A 26,403-nucleotide genomic window follows, 5' to 3' on the forward strand; every position below is an offset into this window, starting at 1 on the left:
AAACTGTCGTTCGATAAATATAATGATGACGAAACAATGCTTTGCATGATTTTTATTCAGTGCGGCGCTTATAAATTGTTTGAATAGTTAGTCGTTATTTGAGTAAGGAAATTTAGTGATGCAAAAAACATCGCCTTTCGTCTGGATTTATGCTTACGTTTATCGGATAGATGTTTATCTGTCGCCGCACCACTCCTGTTCCTGTATATCTGTTCGCAACAGGTATATTGGCTATTATTTGCTCCACCTCCGTTAAAGCGACAATTCGCTATAGCGAGTGTTTATTAGTGCACCGTGGGGTGTCGTTATATCGAGGTTTCACTGTAGTTATCTTTCCGCATCTTTATTAATAACCTAAAATAATGTGGTTTTACATTATTGTGCAGCCCAATTTTTCATGACCACGTAACAAAATTGGTAAATTATTGCTCCTGAGTGGCTTTCAGTAAGCAATGACAGTTGCTTTTAACAGAATGCATACTAATCAATCAGGTTTTTCTCCCCCAGGGTTATACATGAAGCCAGATGAAGGCAATGTGTATACTACTTTGGAGCCAACACTCTCCAGCAACCCTAATGTGTTTTTCCACAGAGGTGGATTGACCTCAGGGATGATGTATTGATTGCTCAAAGGAGGAACTTAGTGCTCACATATGTGGTTATTTTGCATCAATAATTTGAGAAATCAAACTATATGATGGACAAAGTGAAAGAAAGACCTTAAGTGAAAAAGACCAACGCTCGAGTTATTTTCATATTTGACAAAAATGAAATTGAAGATGAAATTGTACTATGGATGTCAAAAATAATGTTTAGAGCACTCCATAAGGTATATGGCATATAAATGCAATGATAGAGACTATTATCTGAATTGGAAAAAGGAAGTAATCCAATTGATTATTATTTCTGACTGACGTGTGGGAACCAAAATCTGTTCCTTTATGCTAAAGTGATTAGTGCAATAAGCATGATATTTCTTTTGAGTGATAAAATTAAGTTTAGTCTAATTTAATTATTGTTGAAATGATGCATTAATTTTATGCGAAGGACATATTTTTAGTATACATGTGAATGTGTTACAATGAAAAAATTCGTTGATCATATAGTGTTGAAGAAAATGGACATCACATTCAGTATTAAGACTGAATCAGAAGTATGGCAGTGAGTGCTCAGAAATGAGGACCCTTATATTTCAAGTGAAAATAACCCTGCCAAGTGCCTTTAAATGTGAACTGGATCTAGTGTATGAAAATATTACATTGAATTGGAGACTTTTACCATGGACGATGTAAATACCTATATATAAGGTAACTCTTTTTATTTTTCAAAATAGACTTTTTTATAAATAGACTTTAAATAAAGTTAACACTTTTACAATAAAATCAAATTATGTTATGCCAAAATTTTTACTTTTATTAACATTGTGTAAACAATTAAACAAAATTAATGCATTTGGTTTTACCTTAACACCAGAAAAAGGACACGCATAAAAACAAGAATGACACAACACCATAAAGTTAAACAGGCTTCACCGTAAAATGTTTATTTACGTAGCTATATACTAAAACCACATAGGCAGTATAAGGCACTAAAATTATGAAATTTTTAACACATTATTTTGAAAATTATATAAACGCTGATTGAAAATTAGATAAGTGTATTCCCCTATTGTAGTGATATGCAAATAAAGTCAATTTCATAAATATTCATAAAGCTATACATGGAAATCACATTTACTCCACATTTTTAAAAACAAGGCCATTCAAATTTAGGCATATCTTCTAAAAATTGTCTTTGATCTAATACTTCTCCACAAACAAATACATATTTCTATAACTTTTATAAAAACCACAATTATCATTCCAATCAGTAGAACAACACCAAATAAGCAACTGATGCAGTTGGAAAATTTTGAGACAGCATTTTGTATTCAAAATTCATAAATTTAAATTACTCAGCAATGAATACGGTTGAAGCTAACTAACTTTCAATAAAAAAATAAAGTTTCTACAATAACAAGTCTAGAATTCAAGCACTACAATTACAGTTGAGCAACAGTAATAAGAGTGACTCAAAGTACTAGCAAATTAATGGAAAGATTTTTCAAACTTGAAATCACTATGCAGCTATTTCCTTGACATAAAACCTGAAATATATCTGAATATAATGGGAAAAATTTAGCTGCCACAAAAATTATAAAGCTTAGATTGAGCAGTAATTTCTCATAAGGAACTTCTATAATTGCACTCATCAAAGAATAATGTTGCAATAAACCTGTGTCTTGGCAATGCTTAAGTTTTGCGTAATATTCATTCCATACAACCATTTACATATTTTTAATTCATTGAAGCTTGTGATGTGTAATAAACACACTAAGCAGAACACATGCAGTAGGTAATTGAATCATTGCAGGGTCATCCTACCAACAAAAATCACTTTCTTTGTATTGCAAACACTCGACTTCAAATAGTTTGAATGGAAATCTTTCTAAATGTAATCAGAAATCTTCCTGAGCAATACTGATATCCAGGATGGATATTGGGAGTATGTGATGTGGAAGAAAGTGATGTATAACAATCATTTGGAGGTAAAGGAAAGCGAGGCAAGACTAAAATACAGGGCCAAATGAAAGACTATCTAATATATCCTGAGCAGATATTTATATATCTAACTGAAATTGATGATTGCTAATGCAAGAGAGTGAAAAGTATGTAAAAGTGCTATGAAATTATGAACACTGTAAAAGAATAAAAAATGCAGTTCTCTTGATTTAAAATAACCCAATTAAATGGAGGGCTGTTCTTAAAATTTGTAACCAGGCTCACTTCAATAATTTCATGACTTTCACATCTGGATTCAAGAATTACTTCAACATTAACATATTTCAAATACTTAAACTTTGTTTTTCAACATTCTCCAGAGAGAACCTTCAACCTCACTAAGTACAACACATCAGCACAATAACTTCACACTTCAAATATTTACACAACACTGATAATACTGTTTGTTTTTACTAAAAAACTATATATATCTTTGGGCAAAACATGCACTTCATTTAAAATTTATCATAACAGTGCATATTTCCTTGACAAAGACAACTCCTCAGTAAGTATCTCACAGTAGCATTCAAACAGGAAAAATTCAACCTGGGATGACAAAAATCCCAAATAAAAAAGCAGTCACATGAAATCTAACTGTTGAATAATAATTCGGCAAGAATTCCACTCTATCTGTTAAAATTTTGGAAATGGATATTCCACCACAGGGTTCCAAAGTCAGCAGATACATATATAAAACTATAACTCCAAAAATGAGGAGTAGCCATGCGTCTTACTCCCCTGGGTATTACCTAAGCTCAACTACAGAGTTAATTGATTCCAAATTGATGGATACCCCATTTTCTTTCTACATTAAGTTAAGAATCTGGAACATACCAACAGCCAATACTCAATCATAAGAAGTGAGGACAAACACAAAAGATTAAAATTATTGTTCCTTGATTACATTTTCAACATTTGAAAACTTTCAATAATTTAAAACTTGGTTAGAGATTGCTGAATCCTGTTATCTTTTGGTTCATAAATGCTTTAACAAGGTCACAATATTAATTTAATGATTGAATAATGAATTGATTAATATTTTGCTTCTGCATTTAATTTCAGAGGAGAGAAATGAGGTTTGGCAATATACAAGAAGAGGTCAATGGATTTTTTTACGGTTGTATCTCCAGTATCGGAGAATATTATCTGGTCTTTCAGGTGCTAACACAATCATATGTGATCCATTGACCTTTACTTTCCATCGTCTACAAATTTATTCTGTAATTTCACATATTCAACTAGTAATTGGGCATAATAATTGATGGATTTATCACAGTTTAAGATGAAATGTGTTCACTCGCATATAATTTGGTCTTTCCAGTAGGTTTGTACAATAGAGCTGACCCATTTTCACACAATTGCTCAAATTTCTATGAATCACTGATACTGATTATCTACCTATTGATTCCACAAAGTTAATTCAATACTTATGCAAATATTGAGTACATTTAATGGAATCGAATGGTTCTACTTTCTGAAAGCAGTGGCACAAGGACTCAGTTCACTAATGTCAAGAATTATTTACAGTTACGAATATAATAAGTTGTCATCCATTGTGGTATTTGATGAATTTAAACAAGGAATTGAACCATCACTCTCAATAGAGTGCATTCTTATTGCAAGAAACTGTATATTTATCAAATAATGAGATCCCCAGATTGGGTTACTAACCAAGTCCACATCAGATTGGAAACCTATGAGGACATAATGGCATATAAATAAGTAAGACACTCCTCACCCAAGAATAAATTCTGGTTTTACGCAATCTCACCTTCGAGAAGGACAGAGATATTATTGCTTGAATATTCAGTTCTAAAAATTATTAAGATAATTGCCAGAGAATGACGTAACATACCCACAAGATATGCATATAAACAATAATTTAGTGACACAAGGAAAATCGTAAGCTCAGTGGAGACCAAACACCCACTTAGTGAAGAAATCAAGAGATAGAAATACCTACATAAAATAATAAATCAAGTGTACAAAGAAGATACAGTACAAATGTATTAAGTAATAACTAAGCAGCAACTTCAACCATTTTGTACACTTACATGTGGAACAGTAAGTCAGAATAAGAATGGCTTTGGCTCATTCCGGAGCTATCCTTTCATTGAATCAAATACCATTCTTTTATTGAAACAACCAAATGACTTAGGATGAAGGAACTCACAGGGGTTTTTTTTATCATCAAATGATGGTAATTTAGCCTGAAATGACAAGAATATTAAGATATCAAAAAAAGGAAATTACAAATTACTACCATGCATAAACAATGTATGGATGAGTGAGTATAATAAAAATTTAACAAAAAAATGTGACTCCATTAGTCCAGTCTCGTCTTCACGAACCTGCTAAGACATCATAAAACACTAGAAAAATTGACTATGAACAAATAATCATTTATACTAATACATGGGTGAGCTTACGTTAAGACAGATTTTTGAGTCTAGATATCCACCCTGAGTTCAGGAATAGGTGCCTAAGAGATCATGATCAAAGCTTTGCCCATCAAACATATGTCAGTTACAATGCTAATTCAAAGTACATACCCACAAATCAATTACAAATTTCAAATGAAGAATCTATGCCATTTCCATATTTAAGCTTATGATTCTTACGGAAAATTGGAGGCAATAGAGCCTGTGATGTGCCAAATCCTTGTCACTGAACCCAACAAGGTAGCATCAAATAACTCCATGAATCATTTTTATCATGAATGGAAATTTCATTTTTACTTTATTACTAAGGAAAATAGTTCAATAAGGACAAAGGCATCATTAAATTATGCTGCATCAAATAAGCACAAAGTTTACCCCAGTGAAATTACTCAAGAATTGACTCCTCCGTATTTTTATATTTTAATAAAAATACTTCTCCATATTTCAGTAGTAATTATAACCAATGTACAACTGCCTGTGAGATACGAATCAATCAGGCTGAACAGCCAGCTTTTTAAACTTATCCAGTATTCACATAGACAAATCATATCAAAAACTGCTTTTATCAATTTATTTGTCCTTTTTTTTTCAAAGGTATCAATTCCTATATGTATTGACCTATACATCAAAATTAGAAATGAATATTTTTTAATAATGCAAATATTTTATTTCAACTATGATACATTTCGAAATTAATAGTCCTCAAGTTTGTGAATATCAAATAAATTATAAGAAAATTAAAGAATTTTTTAAAATATCGCAAATTTTAATACATTCATAAGAAACTATTTATGTATTGATGAAGCCACTTCGACCTTCAATGAAATTTAGGAGTTGAGTGATAAGGTTTCCAATACCTTCATCAAATATTTACCACCATGCCTTCAGCTAATGGCTAGATGGTATTCTTTGACTATTGACACTTTTTCTACTCATGAACAAATGAAATGTGAGTACGCTACATCAGGGTTTGTGTAAGGTGGTTGATAATGTCCCAATAGAAGGAGTACAAGAGTTAAAGGCAGTAGTGTAGCAATGGAGGGGAGGTTTCCACGTTTCAACTCCTCCCTTCCCCACCTTGAGCCTTTAAAAGAGGCACCAAAAAACAAGAAAGATGGCCTAAATAAAGAAAACTCCTACAAAATTGCTGTTTTTGAGTCCTTAAAATCTAGTTTTCAACATTAAAAAAACCCAAAATTTTTCAGGGGAGGACCCCATTTGCCAAGGAGTGTTTCCCATGCATCCCAGAAGGGCCCCAAAATCTCTGGTAAACCCTCTATTTCAAAATCCTGGCTATGCTACTGGTTACAGGTGTTATTGCAATGAGAATGTGAATTGTGAGGCACACAACAAGCATACTCCTCAAGTTATTATGCCTCTTTTTTTGCCTAACAACAACGTTAATGAGTTTTGAGGTTTCTAAAGAGTTTCATAGATCTACAGACATTAAGTGTCTCCTCCAGGGGTCAAACAGGAGAATTTCTTTACAGCCCCTCGTGATTTTTATCATGAACATGGATAATTACGGGTTTAAACCTGTATCAGACTTCGTAAACATTAGTGCGGTTAATAGTTCAGCACTTTGAACATTTGAATTCTACAAAAAGCTAAACCAGCAATTTTTAATATGTGAGAAGATAATGATTCTCAACTTGCATCTGGCAGTATTTACGGTTGAGATACTTCAAAAGAGTGATTCCATTACTATTTTCAGCCACCTGATACAAATGTGGATGCATTCTAATTGCAAAATCCATTACCCACTTGGCTGAAAAACAATTACTATTTGAATATCAGAAGCTCACCAATGCTTGCTGACTATGCCTCACTTAAGCCATCAGTTTAAAACAAAAAAGGGATTTGAGAGGCAACACTACAGGATACTGAAGAAAAATGGTAATTAAGATTTTGTAAAATGCTTTGAAAATCAAATGGAGAAAAGAAGAGTAAAAAAAAACTAATGCTTATTGAATGAAACGTGTAGGTATTTGATGACCATTCAAAATAAACATCACCAGAAAATTTAGCCCTTGAAGGTATGAATTTGAGGTGCAGTTAGGAGCACAATAGGGTAGTTTCCTTCATCAAAGAAAACGAAAGGCATTGATTGCGATTCGTTACCCACCATTAGTGTATTCATAATACACAAATTATTTGGTTTTTGAAATAACGGTTTAGACGAATGGCAAGGGTCAAATTTTATCCTCATTTGAAAAAGGCCAGATTGGCGCCCATGCGATTCCACTCCGCATGACGTCACAGGGACCTAGTTTCTACACGAGAGGATAGGAGTTATACATCGTCTGAGATTACCAATGCATGCATGAGGCACAGAGCTCAGGGAAACATGTCTTAATAATCACCTATTAAAACTGGCTAAGTTCGGAAAGTTTTCATCGTTTGATAAGGTATTAATAAACCTTTTTTAAGCCATGCGCTACCATCCAGCAAGGTACTCAGCTATCCGCTAGCATCCTGCGACGTATCAGCGCTAAGCCTCGCCTCAAGGTCAACTCACCGGGCGGGAGGGGGAACCAGAAATACGACGTACGGAGATATTTCCCGGCATTCATACTTAAGCGTCGCGTTTTCGCGCGCTTGAAAATTTTCACTTTTCATTTAATCGCGAAAAATAGATATTTTCATTTAAAAATCTAAAAGCGTGAAATACGTACTCCAGGGGTAATAATCTTTCGATTAAAGCAATAAAAAAATAATAGGAAACCACCCTATTGTTAATTTGATTTTTTTACCCAACCATGAAACAATGGTCTTCATTAAACGAAAACTTTACCACATGAGAGGACAAAACAAGGATAAAATAAACATCATAAATTAGAAGGAGCTCAATACTTTGCATTTCCATAATATTTACTGATTAAATTGCTGTGCTTAGTAAATTTATAGGGAATGAGAGATAAAAAAGTATCTTCATTTCACATCATCACCATCTAGGATCAAATTTTCCTTAGCTGGAAATTTATTGAAAAACCATAGTGTGAATATTGTGTTCAATCAAAGAATTAATACTGGAAAAAAGAGAATCAATAGCAGCTTACCAGCTAGGGTATATCATGGCGATATCCTCCTTAGCTGGCTTTCTCGCTGTCAGTCAAGGGTGACTCGGGATGGTGTACATGGTGCTGAGGAAGCTCCACCTGGACTAAGGGTTCTTTGCATACCATCATCCATTCCAGGCAACTTTGTGTTTGCCCTACGTTCAACCCGAAATGGAGAACTGATGCCTAGGACACTTGATGAGGTTTGAGTCAGGTACAGAAGTTGAAATGTGCCAGTAGACTGCAGTGATGTGTCAGGGAAGACAACCCTCATCCATGATGGCATCTTCATAGGTTTAGCACTGGATTTGCAGCTGTCAGTCTTTGATGCATCTGAACCAATACATGAAGAATATTCTTGCAATAAATGCATTATCACATTGTGGGTCATAAATATTTTCTCAAGTGCATCACTCGTGGTAAAAGATGGGAATAAGCAATATTTTTACTATCACAAAAATAAAGTTAGTCAAGGTATCTGATGGCACATTGAAATACAACAAGTAACACTAATGATGATTTATTTTCATTAGTCATGAGTCAGTCTACAAAACAAAGTCTCCCACTAATTCTCCACGAAAATGAATCCAAAAAAAATCAAATAAAAAAAAAATATTGAACAAAGTTAATTGTTAAAATTTTGGTTTGCTATTTCAGTTAATGGGAAAATATACACTGTAACAGTTAAACTCTAAGATATGTAGTTATTTAATAACTACTATAAATATAAACTAAAAACACCTATATCAATTAAATTTAGCTTATTATTAGTCTTTATGGATTCAGGCACACATTATCTAACCAATTGAATTGAGGTTTTCAAAAATTAATTTGTCTAGATAAAGATACAAAAACAGGAAGTTTCATATCATTTTCTGAATACAAAATGCTTGCGAGCATACAGAATGCTAGAATGGAACACCAATGTAACCAAAATATGCAAGTATGATTTTTTCAAGTGTCTTATAATCGGTGAAAAACCAGCTAGTAATGTATAGAAAGCCATGTAAAAGACCAAATTCAAGAACTAGCTAAAGCACTAACAGGTCAAGGTCAATGAGACTGGATAATGAGTTAATCACCTTCTTTTGCCACTCTGCTAGCTATACAAGCAGGTTCTCCAACAGCCTCCTCGGCTATTTCTGTGGTTTCTTCCTTGGTTGGAGTAGCTACCTTTGGCACATAAACGTAAGTAACATAATCCTCTAAACTAGTGAAGTTTTCCTGGAAAAAAAGGTACAACACATCTCTCATTTCAACTATCTAGGGGAAAATTATAAACTCTAAACTTTATTCAATTCAAAAAATAACTAAACTAGGTAATGCTCTAGTATGTATAGAATTGATTTAATGAACAGGTAAAATTAAATTCATCAATTTAGAGAAAAATACTGCTGTTGAATTTCAACGTTTGATGCAGTGGTGCTTCATTTATTTCAAGATTATTTACATTCATTTAGGAGAAAGGGCAAACAATGAGGTATTAAATCAAATTTTCTTCCCGTAGATAATGGGGAACTTGCATGAATTTTTTTTATTTCACAGGCGGATAGAAAATTATTTTCTGAATACAACAAAGAAAACCGCATGTTTATCTGAGTTTTCCTTCGCGAGATATTTAATGATAAATATTACGAATTTTAAAGCGCGGGAAAAACTACCTCACCCCCCAAGCCACTGCCGACGAAGCCTCGATGACGTCAAAGGTGCCTAAACATCACGCGAAGCTATTGTTGTGATTGTTTATAATAGTTGCCAGCAGTTGTGAGAGCTTCGTTTGTTAGACGTGTTGATTATTTTATATTTAAAGATAAATATCCGACGATAGAGACTTGGAAGCCCTCATATTTTGCATTATTTATAATATTAATATCTGAGTACGGGCATAAAATATAAAACTGGAGCAGTTAAACCAAAAATTATATAATACCTAAATAACATTGTGGTAGGAGTCTGAGCCACGGCCTTTGGAAGGGGGATACGTTAATTGTAAGTTGATTTTATCGACGGCATATCATTCATTTAAGTATGTAATAAGAAGGATTTTGATGTTTACTGATGTCCGCTTAGCTTTTATATACAATAACTTCATCCGTTTATTCGTAGGTACCGGAGAATTCGTCGTTTAGGACTATCTGTGCTTGTATTATGGGGTGAATTCCAGTCAATGCAACTTTTGCTCGCTGATTGGAGACATCTAGGAACATTTTTGTGCCAAAATAGTGTTATTTTCAACGTGACGTCTCCCGTTAAGCTACTGCTAATAATCACAGTGCCAGTGGTTGTAATGCACAAAGTTTGACAAGGTTGAAAAATATCGGCCAAGAGTTATCAGTGTTCCATCGTGATTGAATTGTAAAAAGTGCTATTACGCTATCGATAAATGTCTAACAGTAGTGTAAAAATTGTCAGTGGCGTGCTAATCTCCGTTGTTCACCGTAGATACGACATTTCACGATCACGCTATTGAAATAAAAACTGTGTGTGAAGTTTGTTATTCCATTATTTCAACGAATAGTAGTGAGAAATGTCACCTGTGTCACTTGTGTGGGCTAATTTAAGGGTTTAAATCAGTGAATAAATAGTTGTATTCATCATAACGAGTTCTGTTATTGTAAGTTGTACGTGATGAATATAAGAATGTGACAGTGACATCCAGTTTTTGATAAGAGTATTTGCCTATTTCCCGCTATATTTTTATGGTATATGCTAGTATATTGTTTATGGATTTACCTATATTATTGAAATAGGTTGTAGCTTGTGTGTGTGTTGGCAGCGGAACCGATCGCGATCTCACATGTGGATTGTGTGCAGACTGTTTTGCTGTGAATTCGTACCGTAGGACGGATAGGACTACCTTCTCCGCTAATCCGGCGTTGCCAAATTCAACAGCACATCTTACTCTAATGTCAACAGCACAGCTTACGATCGTTATCCTCCAGTATTACAAGTTTCTTTTACAACTCGATTTGCCGCCAACGTATAGCAATAATTTGTCTTAACAAATTCCATGAGGGTCATGGCATCAATTTTTGGTGTCCTAAAAAAGAGGCTGGTGTCCTAACATCCTATGCCACACGCCTTATAGGCGGCTTGCGGGGTATTATGTAGACGTAGATGAATTTCAGGTGTACTATTCGATCGAGTGGCAACGTTATCATCCATTTTTCTGATAACTAAAACACACGAAGTGAAACGCTTGTACTTCATCATCCCGATGCCGCATTATTAATATCCCAAGTAATAATCTAGGCACAATAGCAATAGGAAAACTTGCCCAAGAATAACAGAACAAAATAAAGTGACGATTAGCGGCTAAATACTCCCTCAAAACAAATTTTACTCCAAGCGCTCAGCGTATTTCCCTACTCCCCACGGTTGTTTAGGCACCTATGACGTCACGCCTGGCCTCGGCAACGCTCGGGTGTCTTCGCGCAGTGGTCGGCTCAGAGAAATTTTTCTCGATTTTAAATGCAATTTTTTTATTTCTTTTGATGTTGAATGGAGAAACTGAAGGTATTTTTGCGAGCTAATGTATCCATTTGACTTATTCAAAATAGTTTTTAGAGCAATCTACGACCCATGCAAGTTCCTCATTACTTTGCATTGGGGTTTTTTCATATCTTTCTTATCATAAACATAGATTCATAATATGTAATTTCTACTCTTCAGTTTGTTTTAGTAGAAGGACTGTAATTTTCATAAATCTAAGCAAATTTAAAAAATATGCTCTCATACGAAAAATGTGTCAGAAATTGAAAAAACTAATATTTTAGCATATTTTGATTATCATGTTTTTCACTAGTTCCAGTATAGGGATGGGGAGTCATTTCACATCTACCATGTAATGCCATTCTGGGATACTTGAAGATCTTACCCCATCACTGTCCAACCAACCCCTACCTTAAACAACGCTAGCCTATGAAGTGAAGAAACTTCTACAAGAATCCAACATTAACAAACTCCAGCACAATGCAGCCTTATGCAACCCTTCACATGAAATAACGAAAAATTTTCAAACATACTTCCCCAAAATCCACAAAACCATCTCAGCCTTATGCAACTGCCAGCATTCACATCCAGATTCAAAAGAAGCAATAAACAGCAATAGAGGAGGAGTAACTCGCCTCTTGCTACACCATATCATTTGTGATGAAGAAATCTCACTGTCGCAAGGCTGACAGCAAAAGTTGCAGTTTAAGAGGTTTGTCCATTATTCACGTGAAGTGATTTTGACAATTTTCAGACTCCCCCTCCCCTATTAGTGACATACATAGCATGAGATTTGGCTCAACCCTCTCCCTCCCTCTAATCTCACATAAGATTTTTCAAAATGCGTATTTTCAGTATAAATACATTGATCAATGCTTCATTTTGCTGGATTTTTTACTGATGGTTTCATTATTTTTATTTAATATTAGTTAAGACTAGTATTTAAGATTATTAAAATCGTAATTTTACACTGTTTCTTTCGGAAAAAAAAATTATGTGATACTAGCCAGGACACCCTCCCCATATCCCCCACGTGAGATTGGGTGAGAATCCACTCGACCCGTTTTCCCCCCCAAACGCCTCACGTAATTAATGTATTCCCCTTTACTTGAGATTAGTTCAAGCATTTAACCCTTTCAATTTCAATATATTGAATTAAAACTCATAGTGATGAAAAAAAACTAACTGATATCACTTATAAATAGAGCTGGTGAAAAATGGTGAATAAAATTCCTGAATTTCGGTGAATAAAATGGTAGATTTCGTCGCAAAAAAGCGGTAAATAAATGAAATTTCGGTGAAAAAATGTTGAAGCATAAATAATTTAAAGCACAATAAAACATTCAGTGTAAGAGATATTTTTGAAAATTTTTATGTAATATTAAAGAAAAGGACACTAAGGCATATTTGAGTAATACAGCAATAGAAGTCATGAAATAGGAAGTAAAATAAATTATTGGTTCTTTCCGATCCACAATTCTGCCAATAAGTAAAATTGACTTTATTCGCAAAAATATAGTTCTATTAGTGTCTCCATATTCTCTGGTTTTAGCGATGTCCTTTTATCAGACATAATGTTGCTGTACGCTGAGAATGCTCTCTCGCTGTCAACATTAGAGGCAGGAATACTTATACAATAAAAAGCATATTCTGCATATCTAGGATAATCAGAGCTAAGACTCTTAACAATAGCCATTAGGTCAACCTCGCCAGTAGCTGCAGCATCAATGACACATTTTTTGGTTGCTAAATAAGCTTCAGTAAAATCAATTATGGGTAGATCACTAAGCAAGGGCAATTTTTTTACATACTGAGACACAAAACTATGATTTACATGCAGCCCACTTGCAATAATGTTCCTAGGATTGAAAAGTTGGCCCATAGCCTCCCAGAAGTCTTTTGCTGGGTCATTAGCTACAAGAGAATTAAGTTTTAACACTGCTTCTTTTCCAACATTTGCCAACTGTGCTTCTATAGCTCTGGAGTGGCAAGCAGGTGATTGCAACAGGTTAGCAGTTTCTGATCGAAACTGCCGATCAGCAACTAATTGGAAACCATTTTTTAGGTCTAACAACTTAACGCTCAGGACATGAGAAAAAGGATAATTCGACCCTTCCAGTGTCTCTAAAAGTGCAACATTGGCTGAACAATGCTCAACAACAAACTTTGCCTGGCATTTCAAACCTGCAAGTTCATCTACAGTTAGGCACTTGAAATATCTGATAGAGGGGCTGTTGTCATTAGAGTCCTTAATTTCAAACTTGAAAAAATCAGCAAGGTAAGGGAGATATTCATCTATATATGCAACGGAACAATACCAAGCATTCCACCTAGTGGCAACTGGTGAGGGATACAGTTTTGGGGTAACATGTTTGTCTTCAAGATACTTCAAATAATGATGTTTCCTTTTTCTGGTGTTAAGAAAAGCCATTTTAGCTTTCACAACACATTCATTTAGTTCAGGAAGTCCAATAGCCCACATATTTCCCACAAGATTGAGTTTATGTGCCCAGCACTGGACATGGATGAGTGTAGATGACGTTAGCACTTTTATAATGTCAGCACATTTTGTCATATATGGGGCAGAGTCTGTTGTAAATGAAAGTACATTTTGATAGTCCACACCATATTTTCCTAATGTCTCCACCAAGACTCGAGAACACTCTGTGGCGGTGGCACTCTGGAGCACTTTACAAGCAGCAATGAAAAGCTTGCTGCCTTCTTCAAGCAAAAGCACTTTAAATAAGACTACAAATACACACTGACCCTTCCTGTCAGTGGTTTCATCACATAAAATCACTATCTTTCTCCCTTTAACTACTTCTTTAAGATTTACTTCTTCCTCCTCTCCAATGTTTTTTAAATAAACATCCCTCAAAGTTTTAGAATGAGGAAGACTACCTGCCCCTGGAATATATTTTTCCATCCACTCTCTAACAGCTGGGTGATCAACTTTAAACAAAGGTATATTAGCTTTCACAAATGCCCTCACCGTGTCTTTTGTGAATTGTCCTTTTTCTTGCCTTGCCCGTTTGCTCGCATCCAATGTTTCAGAAATCGAAGTCTGCCGTTTTGATCCTCCCTCAGACATCACCCTCTCCTTATTTGCTTTATGAGAAGCTCTGGCGTTGACATGCTTCTCACATGTGTCTTTCCGGCTCCAGTCCACAATGACATTGCAAAACTTGCACATCATAATTTTTTTTGCTTTATCAAACACATAAAATCCTTCTTTCTCATACTCTCGCACTCTCTGAAACACAGTCACAACTTTAGGCATTATCAACCTCTAAGTATTTCTGAATACCCAATTAATCAGTCTTTCTGCCTTTCGTTATTTCCACAATACGAATACCATGAAGTGGGTCCTCTCACCAGCTCCACGTCACTGTTTTCTGTCGATGTTCAACTAGTGATGCAATTCAAAAATGCTCCAAATGCAATGCAGCTACAATGTAGTTACCAACGTGACTTTGTGTTGATGAGTCTGGCGATTTTGAAAGCGAAAAACAGCGCGCGGCGGTAGACACCTGCATTCACCAGGGAGACGGCAATCCCACTACGCGACAGTCACAAGGGAGACGGCTTGCCCGCTACGCATCACTACGCATTGGCAAAAACCCTAACCTCGCGGAGTACAGACAGAAAAAGAGGCATAAATTGGTAAATGAAATCCTTTCAGGGACTTCTGAACATCACATTCCGACACTACGTTTATTGTCCACTGCCGCAAGAGAAAGTGCGAGGAAGCACTGCTTTTCCGATTAGTTTTGCCGTGAGTTCGCTTCAGCTCAACTCGCGCTAACGAATTTTTAAAAAGCCTTGTCTGGAATGGGAACCTTCGTTGATGTTCTGATATTTAGGAAATGTTTACTAAAACTGGATTATTTTAGATACGAATCGAATTATCCTTTCCCAAAAGTGTCGAACTTAAATATTTTCGGGCTAGTGTTGGATCCCAATATGGTAAAAACTACATATGTGTAATTATACGCATCAGGGATTTCCAGTGAATTATTTGTTCCTGTAAATATGCAGCATTATCCATTTCGCGGTAAATGATAGAATATATGGCTTGAAATGGCTTTTTTAAACATAGATAGGGACTTCAGAACATCACATTCCGACACTACGTTTATTGTCCACTGCCGCAAAAGAAAGTGCGAGGAAGCACTGCTTTTCCGATTAATTTGCCGTGAGTTCGCTTCAGCTCAATTTGCGCTTACGAATTTTTGAAAAGCGTTTGGAATGGTGACCTTCGTTGATGTTCTGATATTTAGGAACTCGTAATCAGCAAGTAATATAATATTATCACTTTATCGTTCCTCGAATTGTTCTACGTTTTTGAATTCATCTTTTCAGTACGGTGAGGGAATTTCTCTGAGTGCGAAGTGAATTGTCGAGAGGTTTACCAGATACTTATGGTCTCAGTTTTAAAAATGAAAATCTATGCTTCAAAATAATTAACGCGATCGATTTCCGGCATGTTAAAAACTACAAAACATCTAATTGTGTTGATGGGCATCTTCCATACGCCGCATTCGACGAAATTTCGCGATAAAATACAATCATTTCGTGGCAGATTTCGCGAAATAGTATGGATTTCGCGAAAACGAAATGCTTAATATTCCACTTTTTTTAGCGGTAATGCATCTTCGAGTGATAGCTCGGTGTTTTTTAATCATCTGAAGAAATTTCGCGATTTCGTCAAAAACGAAAATAGCCTACCTCTACTTATAAAGTATCTTGGGAAATATCAGGGTTCCCACACAAACTAAATTATAAAATTCACGGTTTTTTCCAGGTTTTCACGGTCAAAATGTCGTCAAATTCACAGTTAGTTGATAAGCCATTTTAGGCAGAAATTTTGATCACGAAACAATCACCGGCCACACGTTAACTAAAAATTAACCAAATGCGACAGATGCCGTGAATGGAAACGCAGCAGTGAAAGTGCATCTCTCATGACGTCACCAATCGTAAGCAAAATTCAGGGCCGGCCAATGGTTGTGAGTGGGAGAACGGAGGGAGCAGGTGCGTAAAGAGTGAAGAAGAGTCTGATTTTTCGCGGGATTTAATGACCACTTTGGTTACCGGTATTCCAACCACATGCGTAAGGTCAATGTGTCGTCATGGCACAAGGACCAATAATTGAGCTTAGAATACACCTGAGCAGACAAATGCGTGGACAGGCGTGACTGACCTTGAAACATGATTGACACATTGATTTTTCTTTTGATCCATCAATCGTAGGTCTAAAATTAATTTTGAGAGATTTTTTAAGGTTTCATGACGAAATTCACGGCTATTTCCAGTTTTTTTTTCACGGTAGACGAAATTCACGGCTTATTCACAGTTGTAAGGTTTTCATGGTTGAGTGGGAACCTTGAATATCCTAATCAAGGGTTTATTTTTCAGCAAATGCTCATTTTTTTGGACTATGTTTTGGCTGTGATGCAGCAAGTGTCGTCAGTACCTGAAAATAACAGCTGAAATGATGCTGACACTATAGTCCACAAAAATTATCTAACATAAAAAAACAAACTCAACAAAGCATAATCACTCATATTCTTTCTAAATTCTTAATAATAATAAAATTACAGCAAAAATATGGAAACTATATATCATTCCATTCCTACCTTAAACACACCAATCCAGTCCCAAGGAGTTGGCTTCACATCTTCAGCCATGGCAAAAGAGGCAAAGTTTTCTTCATCCAAATACCAAGTGCCAACTGGATGAAAGTTAACAAGACGATCTTCATAGTCACTCAAAACCTTAAGATTTCATAAAAAAATTGGAACCAGTAAAGAGAATTATGTAAAAGATACAAACATTATAATGCATATTTTAGAACCAGAGAAAATATGTATACGTGTAAGTTTATCCATTCACCTTGATGTCAAACTGAGCGGAAACAGGCTTATGATCGCTTTGAACGTACTGTGGATGGCTCTTGTAAGATATTAACTTAGCACCCAAAGTCAGATTTTCATAGGCATTCTCATTAACACGGTACAATATTCGGTCTGTCCATGATGGTCGACGCCTAATGAGTTTATAAACAAAGAGAAAATTCAAGTTACATCACAGGGGTAGATATCAACAAAATTCAAAACATGAACAAGTATAAAAATTTTTAAAAGTCACAGGTTATATCTAGCCTGACAGTTTTAAGTTACACAGGGTGTTTCAGGAGGAATCTGAAATATGTTCTTCAATAGGTGGTAGGGGAGACAATTTTAAGCACTTTTGTCCATAAACTGCCCATGTTTACGGACAAAAAAATCCTACAACTTCCCCCCTATAAGCGAAAATAAATTCAGTTCAAAACAGAAGTTATGAACAAATTTTACTTTTGATGAAAAATGATTTTAGTATAATACATGGACATATTTATTGGAACTAAACTAAAAAATCATTATTTTTTCAAGCAAATAGTTATATACACCAATAAATTGCTCTCATAATTTCCTTAAAAATTTTGGTTTCATTTACCTTTTCTGTGCAAAAAAGTTACAACTTGAACGACCACAGCTAGTTTTGCCCCCCCCCCCCCCAGTTTTGATTCTGGGTACGCCCATGTTACTGAGCTATGGCAATGCAAATATTTTCATGGATGGAAATTGTAGTTACCATGAAAATGGTTTTTCTCGGGTATCCAGCCTTTTTTGGCATTTTATTAAATACTCCAGGATTTTAAAAATGCTCCCTGCTGTGGATCTTTAGACGAATTCACCCACTTTGCCCAATTTCTATCTTTTTCCTTTTGCTTTAATACTTGGATCCTTTCCATTTGATTTTTGGCATGTATTCGGCAATGTGTGCCATGTTGGTCATGTCATATACTCAGCACTGAAGTAGCTGTGACCAACAGCATGCTACAAGAGGCCAAAAAACGACTCATTACGTCATTATGGTTGAGGCAATGTGAAGATGATGTACACGTTTCGGTCATTATGACCAAAGCAGCAGTGAACATGTTAAGGATATTAAATAATTAAGTTGGACAAAAATGTGCATTTATATTTGTCTGAAATAATTAATCTCAAAATGAGTGAGATTGCACAATCCCATTGTTTACAATCACTCAAAGCTTATATACATATTTAATTAAGCTCAAACATTAATTGCTTCACATATTCCTTTCAAACTTTTCAAACAAACACTTTAATCTGACCTTAAATATTTAACATCCTTAAAAATCCCGAGTATTCAGTAAATGTCTGTAAAATTATAAAATATTAAGTAAAAGTATGTAAATAAATGTCAAAAAGTCTGGGTACCAAGGAAAAACCATTTCCATGGTAACCACGGAAATGGTTTTTCCTTCGGAAGTGCATCCAAAAAATGTTTTCGTAGCCATAACTCAGCAACTAAACAGTTGCAACCCAATATTTATGCATAAAATATGCTTAAAATTATCTCCTCTACCACCTCCTTAATAATTGCTGATTCTTTCTGAAACATCCAGAACCTATACATACAGATGCATTAGCTTACAAATCATATAGATTCCACTCACTTTAAATCATATACCGAGGTATTAAACAAAAATTTGTACGTAGGAGGGAAAGTAACTGGCTCTTCTCTTAATTCAGAGAATGCCGCTCCAGAGGTCATCACTGATCTTAATTGATCCTCCTGTAACAGCACTCTGATTCCTTCACTTTCCACACTTTCACACTCATCATCCACAGACTCTCGGCTTTTTTCAGATGATCTTTTACTGTAATCAGTACATGTTCCACTTTTATTTTTTGACTGTGTTTCAAGCTTCCTGACTATATCTTCTGCAGTTCCTGCCTCTTCTTTGAGGCGAAAATTTAAGTCACCAATCCAAAACACATAGCTGGAACAAACAAACACAAATATTTAAAAAACAAGCTGTAATTAAAGTAATGTCATCTTTTAAAGAAATTAATTCATAGCTAGCTCTTTATTCAGGTCATGAAATATTAAAAATTCATGCACAAAAAGTTAGAATAAATAATTAATTTCTAAAAATAATAAAACATAGTACTTTTTTATTTAGTTCACTTAATTGATTTTATTTTTTAGAAAAATAGCTACTAACTAGCCAGCAGTTATTCTGATTTCTCACCAGGTGCTCTTAACCCTTTTGCCAATAACGAGGAAAGTATGCAGCAGGCCATTTCTTGACTCGGGAGACAAAAGCCTAAAATTTGCGTCACAAATTTTCCTGCACAGGCGAACGAATACTGAAAATAAACGTTTCCTTGCTCTCCCCATTGCATGACGGTTGTGGGAATGCGAAGCCTTAGTTTTAGGACCCAAGGCTGTGAGGCTTAGGCTTTACCCTCGAAATCTGGGAGCAGTTACCTGGATGTCCTCGTCTTATATTACCCCTCTATGTTGGTACGGGACTGCGGTCATACAATTATTCATTCAGTCAGTTCACAAATTGAATATTTGTTCCTGTCTCAAAAATATAAACTTAGAATTGAATTATATGCCTTTTGAGCTATGTTTACAATTTTTAAACGAAATTCTACCATATGTATTAACTAATATATCAATTTCAGTATAACCATCGACATGGAAATTGTTGACGCATTAAATCTGTTAATATTGACCTTTGTTGAAAATTTGAGAAACATATGAGGAATTCAATTCAAAGTCTGCCATTTACATGCAAGCAACAATTTCCCATGTAGCTAATTCATTACCTTTAATCAAATCATAAATTGACCACAAACAAATGCCACTGATAGGGTCATAAACCTGGAGAGGAGGTAGCCCAACTACCCTCGGAGTCTGAGTTAGTGTAGTGGGAAGTTTGATGCTGAGAGTGTCCGATTATTCACGAGACCCTGCTTAACGAATGCCCTACAAAAATGCTCGGTACAGAGGGGACCAAAGAGTCTTGCGGCTCAGTCCAGCAGTCATGCTAAGGAGAGAACTCCACCGTCTCAAAAAGGTTAAACAATTAATTAAGCCATCATGCAATGCCTCAGCCAAAAATTATGAATGAGGAGGTTCATTGGCATGAGGGTGCATTTTGGCAGTTGGTCTTTCGGATTGCACAATCACATAAGATCCTAAAAATGTACTCCCTAAAAATTTGAGTGGGGGGGAACCTTCTCATTCCCCAACCTCTTGCTACAGCCTTTCTTTCAAGACATACTGTTCATTGTTCTCTTGTTAATTTTTCTTGGCTTTGGGTCACCTTTATGCACTGCTTTTTGGGACATAAAACACAATCAGTTTTCAAAATAATCATGTTGATTTATATGAAGTTCAGCATCTCAGGCCCCGGACTAAAACCACACTATAAACCATAACCAGTTTGCTGTTGCTGCAAGCAAACTTTCAAGAAAATAATCACTGAATAAACATTGATTATTTACAGTTATAACATAAAGAAAAATCAAATGAGCAATAATAGCACCACCATAAGATTTCAAACGCAAAAATATACAATTTTTCCTGTTTCTTGAATTTCATGTTCCCCCCAAATCCTCTATTTTTATAACTTTTCAGATGGGTATTTCTTGAGGTGGAATTGTACAATAAATCCAAATTTTCTTCGACGCTCTGATGATTGAAATAAATAATATGGGAAATGACATATAAACCTAAATGAAGTTTAAAGTCAAATTTTTTCCAGACCTATAATTATTTCTGTAGTTAATCTAAAATATACACACTAGATATTACCTTTCATTTCTACATTGAACTATGTTATAAAAATTACCTATGAAGTATACTCTCAAAAGGATGACTTAGCTGTTGTCTACATAGAGGAAGATATACTTTTTAACAAAGGTTCAGCCTGAAGTTTTTTCATACCTATTCTTTTTGACAATATGAACAGCTTAATAATTTTTGTCAGTCACAACTCATTCCAATATTTGTACCAATTATGAAGCTCATTTTGCATGGGGAACGTAATTGCACAATCTGATGTGTGTATAAAGGTGAAGTCAAAATTGCGTCGTGAAAACTGATGAAATTCTAGAACCCGTGCGAGAATGGATGGAAGTGAGAGGGCAAATAACCCCCATCCTACTTAAGTTTGTGCATTCATGCAATGGCATGCCATAATGAAAAATGAATGCAGTTATAACCTGCAAAATTATGTGCCCCATGTAAAAGAGCTTAAACACGCTTGTAAACAACTTTTCTATTATCTTATAAAGAAACAGTAATGGACTGGAAAAAATATTGAACTGATTGAAGGTAAAAAAATAGAAGAAAGATGTATCTAAAAAGGACAAATTATTGAGATATATCTTTTTATGTCAAGGTGAAACTTCTGATGGATAGTGCACCTCACCACCTTCCAAAAATGTCAATCAAATATCAAAGGAAGTCACAATAATACTTAGCATTTTACTTTCATAGATACAAAATAACCTTCTCGCAATGGTAAATCCATTACTTATACTGCTTCAAGAGGATTCTCACATTCCATATTACTAAAGCCATCAGGATATTTCAGCTGTCAAAGATCAACTCTAAATAGCTTACAAGTAGACATGATTGTAACTATCACACAAACATTTAGCATTATATACATCATGCACCAAAATCTCAGCCAAAAAATGGATTTCTCTATCCTTATATACAAGCTTTAAACCAACTTACTCATGAAAGAAGATATTTGCAGTCTCTTGATTAGAAAAAACCTGATCATCTAGAATATTGTTGTAATCAGAGATCCTATCAGCAAGGAGGTGATCATGAGGGGTTAGGTGGCAGTTGATAAGACAAAGCGACACTCCACTTACACTCAACCTTATGCTTACGGCACCTTTGTTGCCCTACAAAATGTTAAATGGAATACTATAAGCAACACATCAAAGGATGCACACATTATGTTCTTAATTTAGGAAAATCAAATCCAAGAGCACAAGGAAGTCACAAGACACAAGCCATAACATTTTTCATACTTACCCACATTCCACCAAAGCCTGTTTTTGTATAGAGAGTCTCTATGTCTCGTATCCTCAGAATATGTTCTCTTAAAATAAATACTGTTAAAACAATTCCTTGGAGACGAATAGTCCGAGCAACTATAAAACCACACTTAGCTAGGGGATCCCTGAAAATGAAATCATTTCCATTGTTGAAGTTTCAGACACATGCAAGCCATTAATACAAGAGAGCTCTCAATGGCTAATTTCAAAGATTACCAAAACAATGATAATTAATTGATTTACACAATATAAGCAAAATTAAAACAAATTTTTGGGGGATTTATTCCGTAATTTCATCAATGGTATGTACCGCCTGGAATGAAACTAAAAGAAACTTCTCAAAACTATGTTTAAAACCAAGTTATTAAAAATAATAACTTTATTTGCCCAAGAGATACATTGTAGTCCAAGCTGCAAGTGTATAAAGCACGTCAATACATAAATACAGTCAGAATGAACAAATATTTTCATCAGGAAATCATCAGCAGATCACAATTTAGATTTTTTAGGACAGGGCTATGAGCCCATAAAAATATGCAATAAAGGTAGCAATAGGGAAAAGCTGTTACCTATACAGAAATTGTTACTTTTGAGGAGATAAATCAAGTTAAATGAAGTTAATAGAAATCATGTCAGAAGTATATGAGGAACTACAAAAGCAAGCATCATATTTACAGAGCAACTGAACCGGTTCTGAGGTTCACACCGGCAACAAATTATTTGAAAGTCATGCTATCAGCCTATAAATACCATGGAGCATCTCATGAAATAAATTTTTTTTGCATTGACGCAGACATCCCTTACCTAAAAGTTTGAGTCCATGGGTTACCCAATAATGCATCCATTAGCATATTTTGAGGTTGAGACTTCACCTCCTGAAGGCTGCAATTGGAGATTAGTAATGCATAAAGATAATGGCTGTTGATTGCACTCTCCTTCATAAATTCCAGTTTAAGATACAAATTTATGTTCAACCTTACCCAATAATATAAATGTCAGGAATTTTGAAGTTTCCAGTCTGATCTCCCAGTCCGAGCATTGCGCTGACGTCCTCCTCAGGGGGACGGGTAGCAACATTCCATGTTATCATATATAGCCTGTCAATATCACGAAACAGTTCAGTCTTCAAGAAAAGTAATAATAAATTTTCAGGGTAAATCGAATTCATCTATTAAGAGACTTGCTTTCTTCTGTAAGAAAATGTTTAAGAGCCCCACACAGATAGACAAAGAATCATTAAGCCTATGATCATCCTAGAATTTCCCTAACACTTCCCATCAATAACGATATTAATGAGTAATAAATCGTGCATGCATTGTGTCAAATTATGAATACAAAAAATCTTACATACTTCCATGCATAGGGTATGTCGCTACATATTTGAACCTGGTTTGACATTTAAATAATATGTCTTAAATTCTTGATCAATAATTTATGTCTCAAATTCTATATTTTCAAATAATTCAGTAAGTAAGTGACATGGTGCCATTCTATAAATCACTCGACATTGACTGTCTTGCATTTGCCATTGTGTTGAATTGCAATAATCTCAATTGGTTCATACCCATAAGTTCAAGAGACTTTATACATATCGCAGTCAATCTTATACAATTTAAAGATAACTTCAGAACACTTTTCAACTCAGGTACATACCAGTTTCAAGACAGTTTAAACAATATTGTTATCATATGCTTTCAGCAAAATATTTACGTTTCCCATTGAGAATGATGTTGAATTCATTAAACCGACAGAATCGGGAAAATAATGAAGATGCGTAGGCCCTCGACCGAATATTTGACATTTTAAGCCTCGAATAATAGGGTTTAAACGAGTATTTGAAATAGTTTTTACCTCAGTGTCTCCATCGTAGTCAATATATTGGACCTCTGTGTGGCTCTTACGACGATAATTTCACAGCCGAAAATGCAAGCAAAAAATGTCCTTGTAGATCTTTGGTATCATCTCTGAGATAATCAACCAAGGTGTTAATTGAACTTGTAACTACGTTGGTTATGATTGCGACAGGTGGATCATCTTCGAAAAAAACGCAGCAGACACCAATATTGGAGAGTAACAACTTAGCGATTAGAGAGAGAATATTCTACACTTTAACCAGCTTTAACATTCCCGCATTGTGAATTTATATTCACATAAGTATTGCACAAGCAGAATGATAACGCAACATACTCCTGCTGAACTACTTTCCATTTCGTCTTAAATTACGATTCTCAGATGTCATCGCCATATGGCGGGAAATAAGAGGGAATCAATTTTGGTTAGTGTGGGAACATTGGCTATGCCTGCTATGAATCCTTTGATATTAAATTATTTTTTCCTGGTGAGAAGTTATTCTAGGATTTATACTTTACTCAAATATTTTTTTAAATACTTATATCTTTTAATTATTTAATTAATGTTTAATTAAATATATTTTTTTAAATCAATTAATTAATAAAAATTAATTTTATTATACTCTACTTAAACTAGTTTAAGTAAAGTATAAATCCAAGAATTATATGTATACATTAATTTAAAGAAATTATAAATACAAAAAATTAAGTGATTACTTAATACTCTTGAACAATTCTATCAGGCTCTGAAAACTATAATGCCTTAAATTGAGATTTAATTCGGTCTTTTGATTCTCTGTGAATGATAGATAACTCGTGCATATCAGTATATCGAGTAACCTGACTCGCTCGCACTGGGGAAGAAGTTTTCAATAGGTCTTTAAACGTCGCCGGACCCCAGAAAATTTTTTCTAACACCCATAGGCGGATTTAGGGGGGGGGGGGTCGCGGGGGCACTTTTCCCCCCCCCCCCCCCCCCCCCCCCCAGACGTTTAACAATATAAAATATTTTAATACGGTTATCATTACATTAGTTTTATTTTGCGTATTACGGAGCCTTAATCATTATATTAGATATAAATAACTTTCATATCAAAATAGATGGAATATTTTCTACAGAAATTGTTTTATTTTGTTTCGAATCTCAAATATGAGATGACCTGTCAGACCCTTGTGCCCTCCCCGCCAGAAAAAATCCTGGATCCACCCCTGCTAGTTCCTTTTGTTTCATATGGTAAAAGTTATAATTTGTTGTGAAAAATTGATCGCACTACCCAGAGCATGAAATAGAATATTGGTAAAATCTTCAAATACGATTCTCTTAAATTAATTCTTAAAATTTGTCATTAATTCTTCAAGTCTTCAATAATTTCGTATTTGCAGAAGGTATTAACGGAGTGGTATAGGCTAAAAGATAAGACAAATGATCTAATTTTCAATATTTAAGCTTGGATGCCTGCGTTTTGCACTTGGCTAAGATCTGGCATCGCACCAAGTGGACCCCGTCGATTCCCTACCGCCTTCGTCTCTCCCAATTGACTGGGCAAGGTCAATGCATGTAATTGTTTATTGTATTTATTTTGAATCAAGGGCATGTCAGTGTGAGGGGGCAAGGGTTTCAACCACCGTCCGCTGAAATTTTTGGAGATTGTAAAATCAAGTAAACTCATTTCAAATCAATCCCGACCCTAAAAGCCATGATATTTATTTTAATTTGGGCCATATCTAGCTGGGGTGGGAGGCAATGACAAAGGATTCTACTCCGCCCACTTTCTCTAGATTTTGTACGCATATGGCCTCAAGTGAACACTCTTCTAACCAACCCCTCAGCCAAATGCAACCATCTCACAAAATAAAACTATAACCATGAAACTCTTTTACATGTTTCTATCGAATTTAATAGACATTTCAAAATGCATTTAAAATGAAATGTATGGTGGGCTGGTCTGAAGATGACAGGTGTGAGGAAAGTGTGATTCTCTGTAAAAAATATAATTTTATTCGTAAACATCAATACT

The 26,403-nt window shown here is 35.0% G+C and overlaps 2 protein-coding genes across 5 annotated transcripts in view; one reads left to right on the plus strand and one right to left on the minus strand.

Annotated features, from left to right (window-relative positions):
- LOC124166613 overlaps positions 1-1,398 on the plus strand; it is a 313,116-nt gene extending 311,718 nt beyond the window's left edge. For all 4 annotated transcript variants that reach the window (XM_046544214.1, XM_046544240.1, XM_046544224.1 and 1 more), the window contains one exon: positions 508-1,398. In XM_046544214.1, the coding sequence (XP_046400170.1) occupies positions 508-623 (116 nt within the window). In that variant the 3' untranslated portion in view covers positions 624-1,398. The remainder of the gene's footprint in view (positions 1-507) is intronic.
- On the minus strand, positions 1,391-24,742 carry LOC124166630 (inositol polyphosphate 5-phosphatase K-like). The gene is made up of 11 exons (XM_046544252.1): positions 24,387-24,742; positions 23,516-23,632; positions 23,340-23,417; positions 22,513-22,660; positions 22,204-22,379; positions 19,118-19,444; positions 17,488-17,641; positions 17,232-17,369; positions 9,183-9,324; positions 8,101-8,433; positions 1,391-4,810 (listed from the first exon to the last, which is right to left on the minus strand). Exons 1-10 carry the CDS (start codon positions 24,398-24,400, stop codon positions 8,150-8,152), a joined length of 1,578 nt encoding a protein of 525 aa, XP_046400208.1. The 5' UTR covers positions 24,401-24,742; the 3' UTR covers positions 1,391-4,810; positions 8,101-8,149.
- Positions 24,743-26,403: the final 1,661 nt, after the last annotated feature.

Source organism: Ischnura elegans, chromosome 1 (assembly GCF_921293095.1).
Source record: "Ischnura elegans chromosome 1, ioIscEleg1.1, whole genome shotgun sequence".
Lineage (NCBI taxonomy): Eukaryota > Metazoa > Arthropoda > Insecta > Odonata > Coenagrionidae > Ischnura > Ischnura elegans.

Excerpts from the sequence above, each read along its gene's own strand:
- LOC124166630 (XM_046544252.1), bottom strand. Across the intron at positions 23,418-23,515 it reads CCTGACATTTATATTATTGG|CCTTCAGGAGGTGAAGTCTC; the intron begins GTAAGGTTGAAC and ends CTCCAATTGCAG. Across the intron at positions 17,642-19,117 it reads ACCTCGGTATATGATTTAAA|GCGTCGACCATCATGGACAG; the intron begins GTGAGTGGAATC and ends TAAACTCATTAG.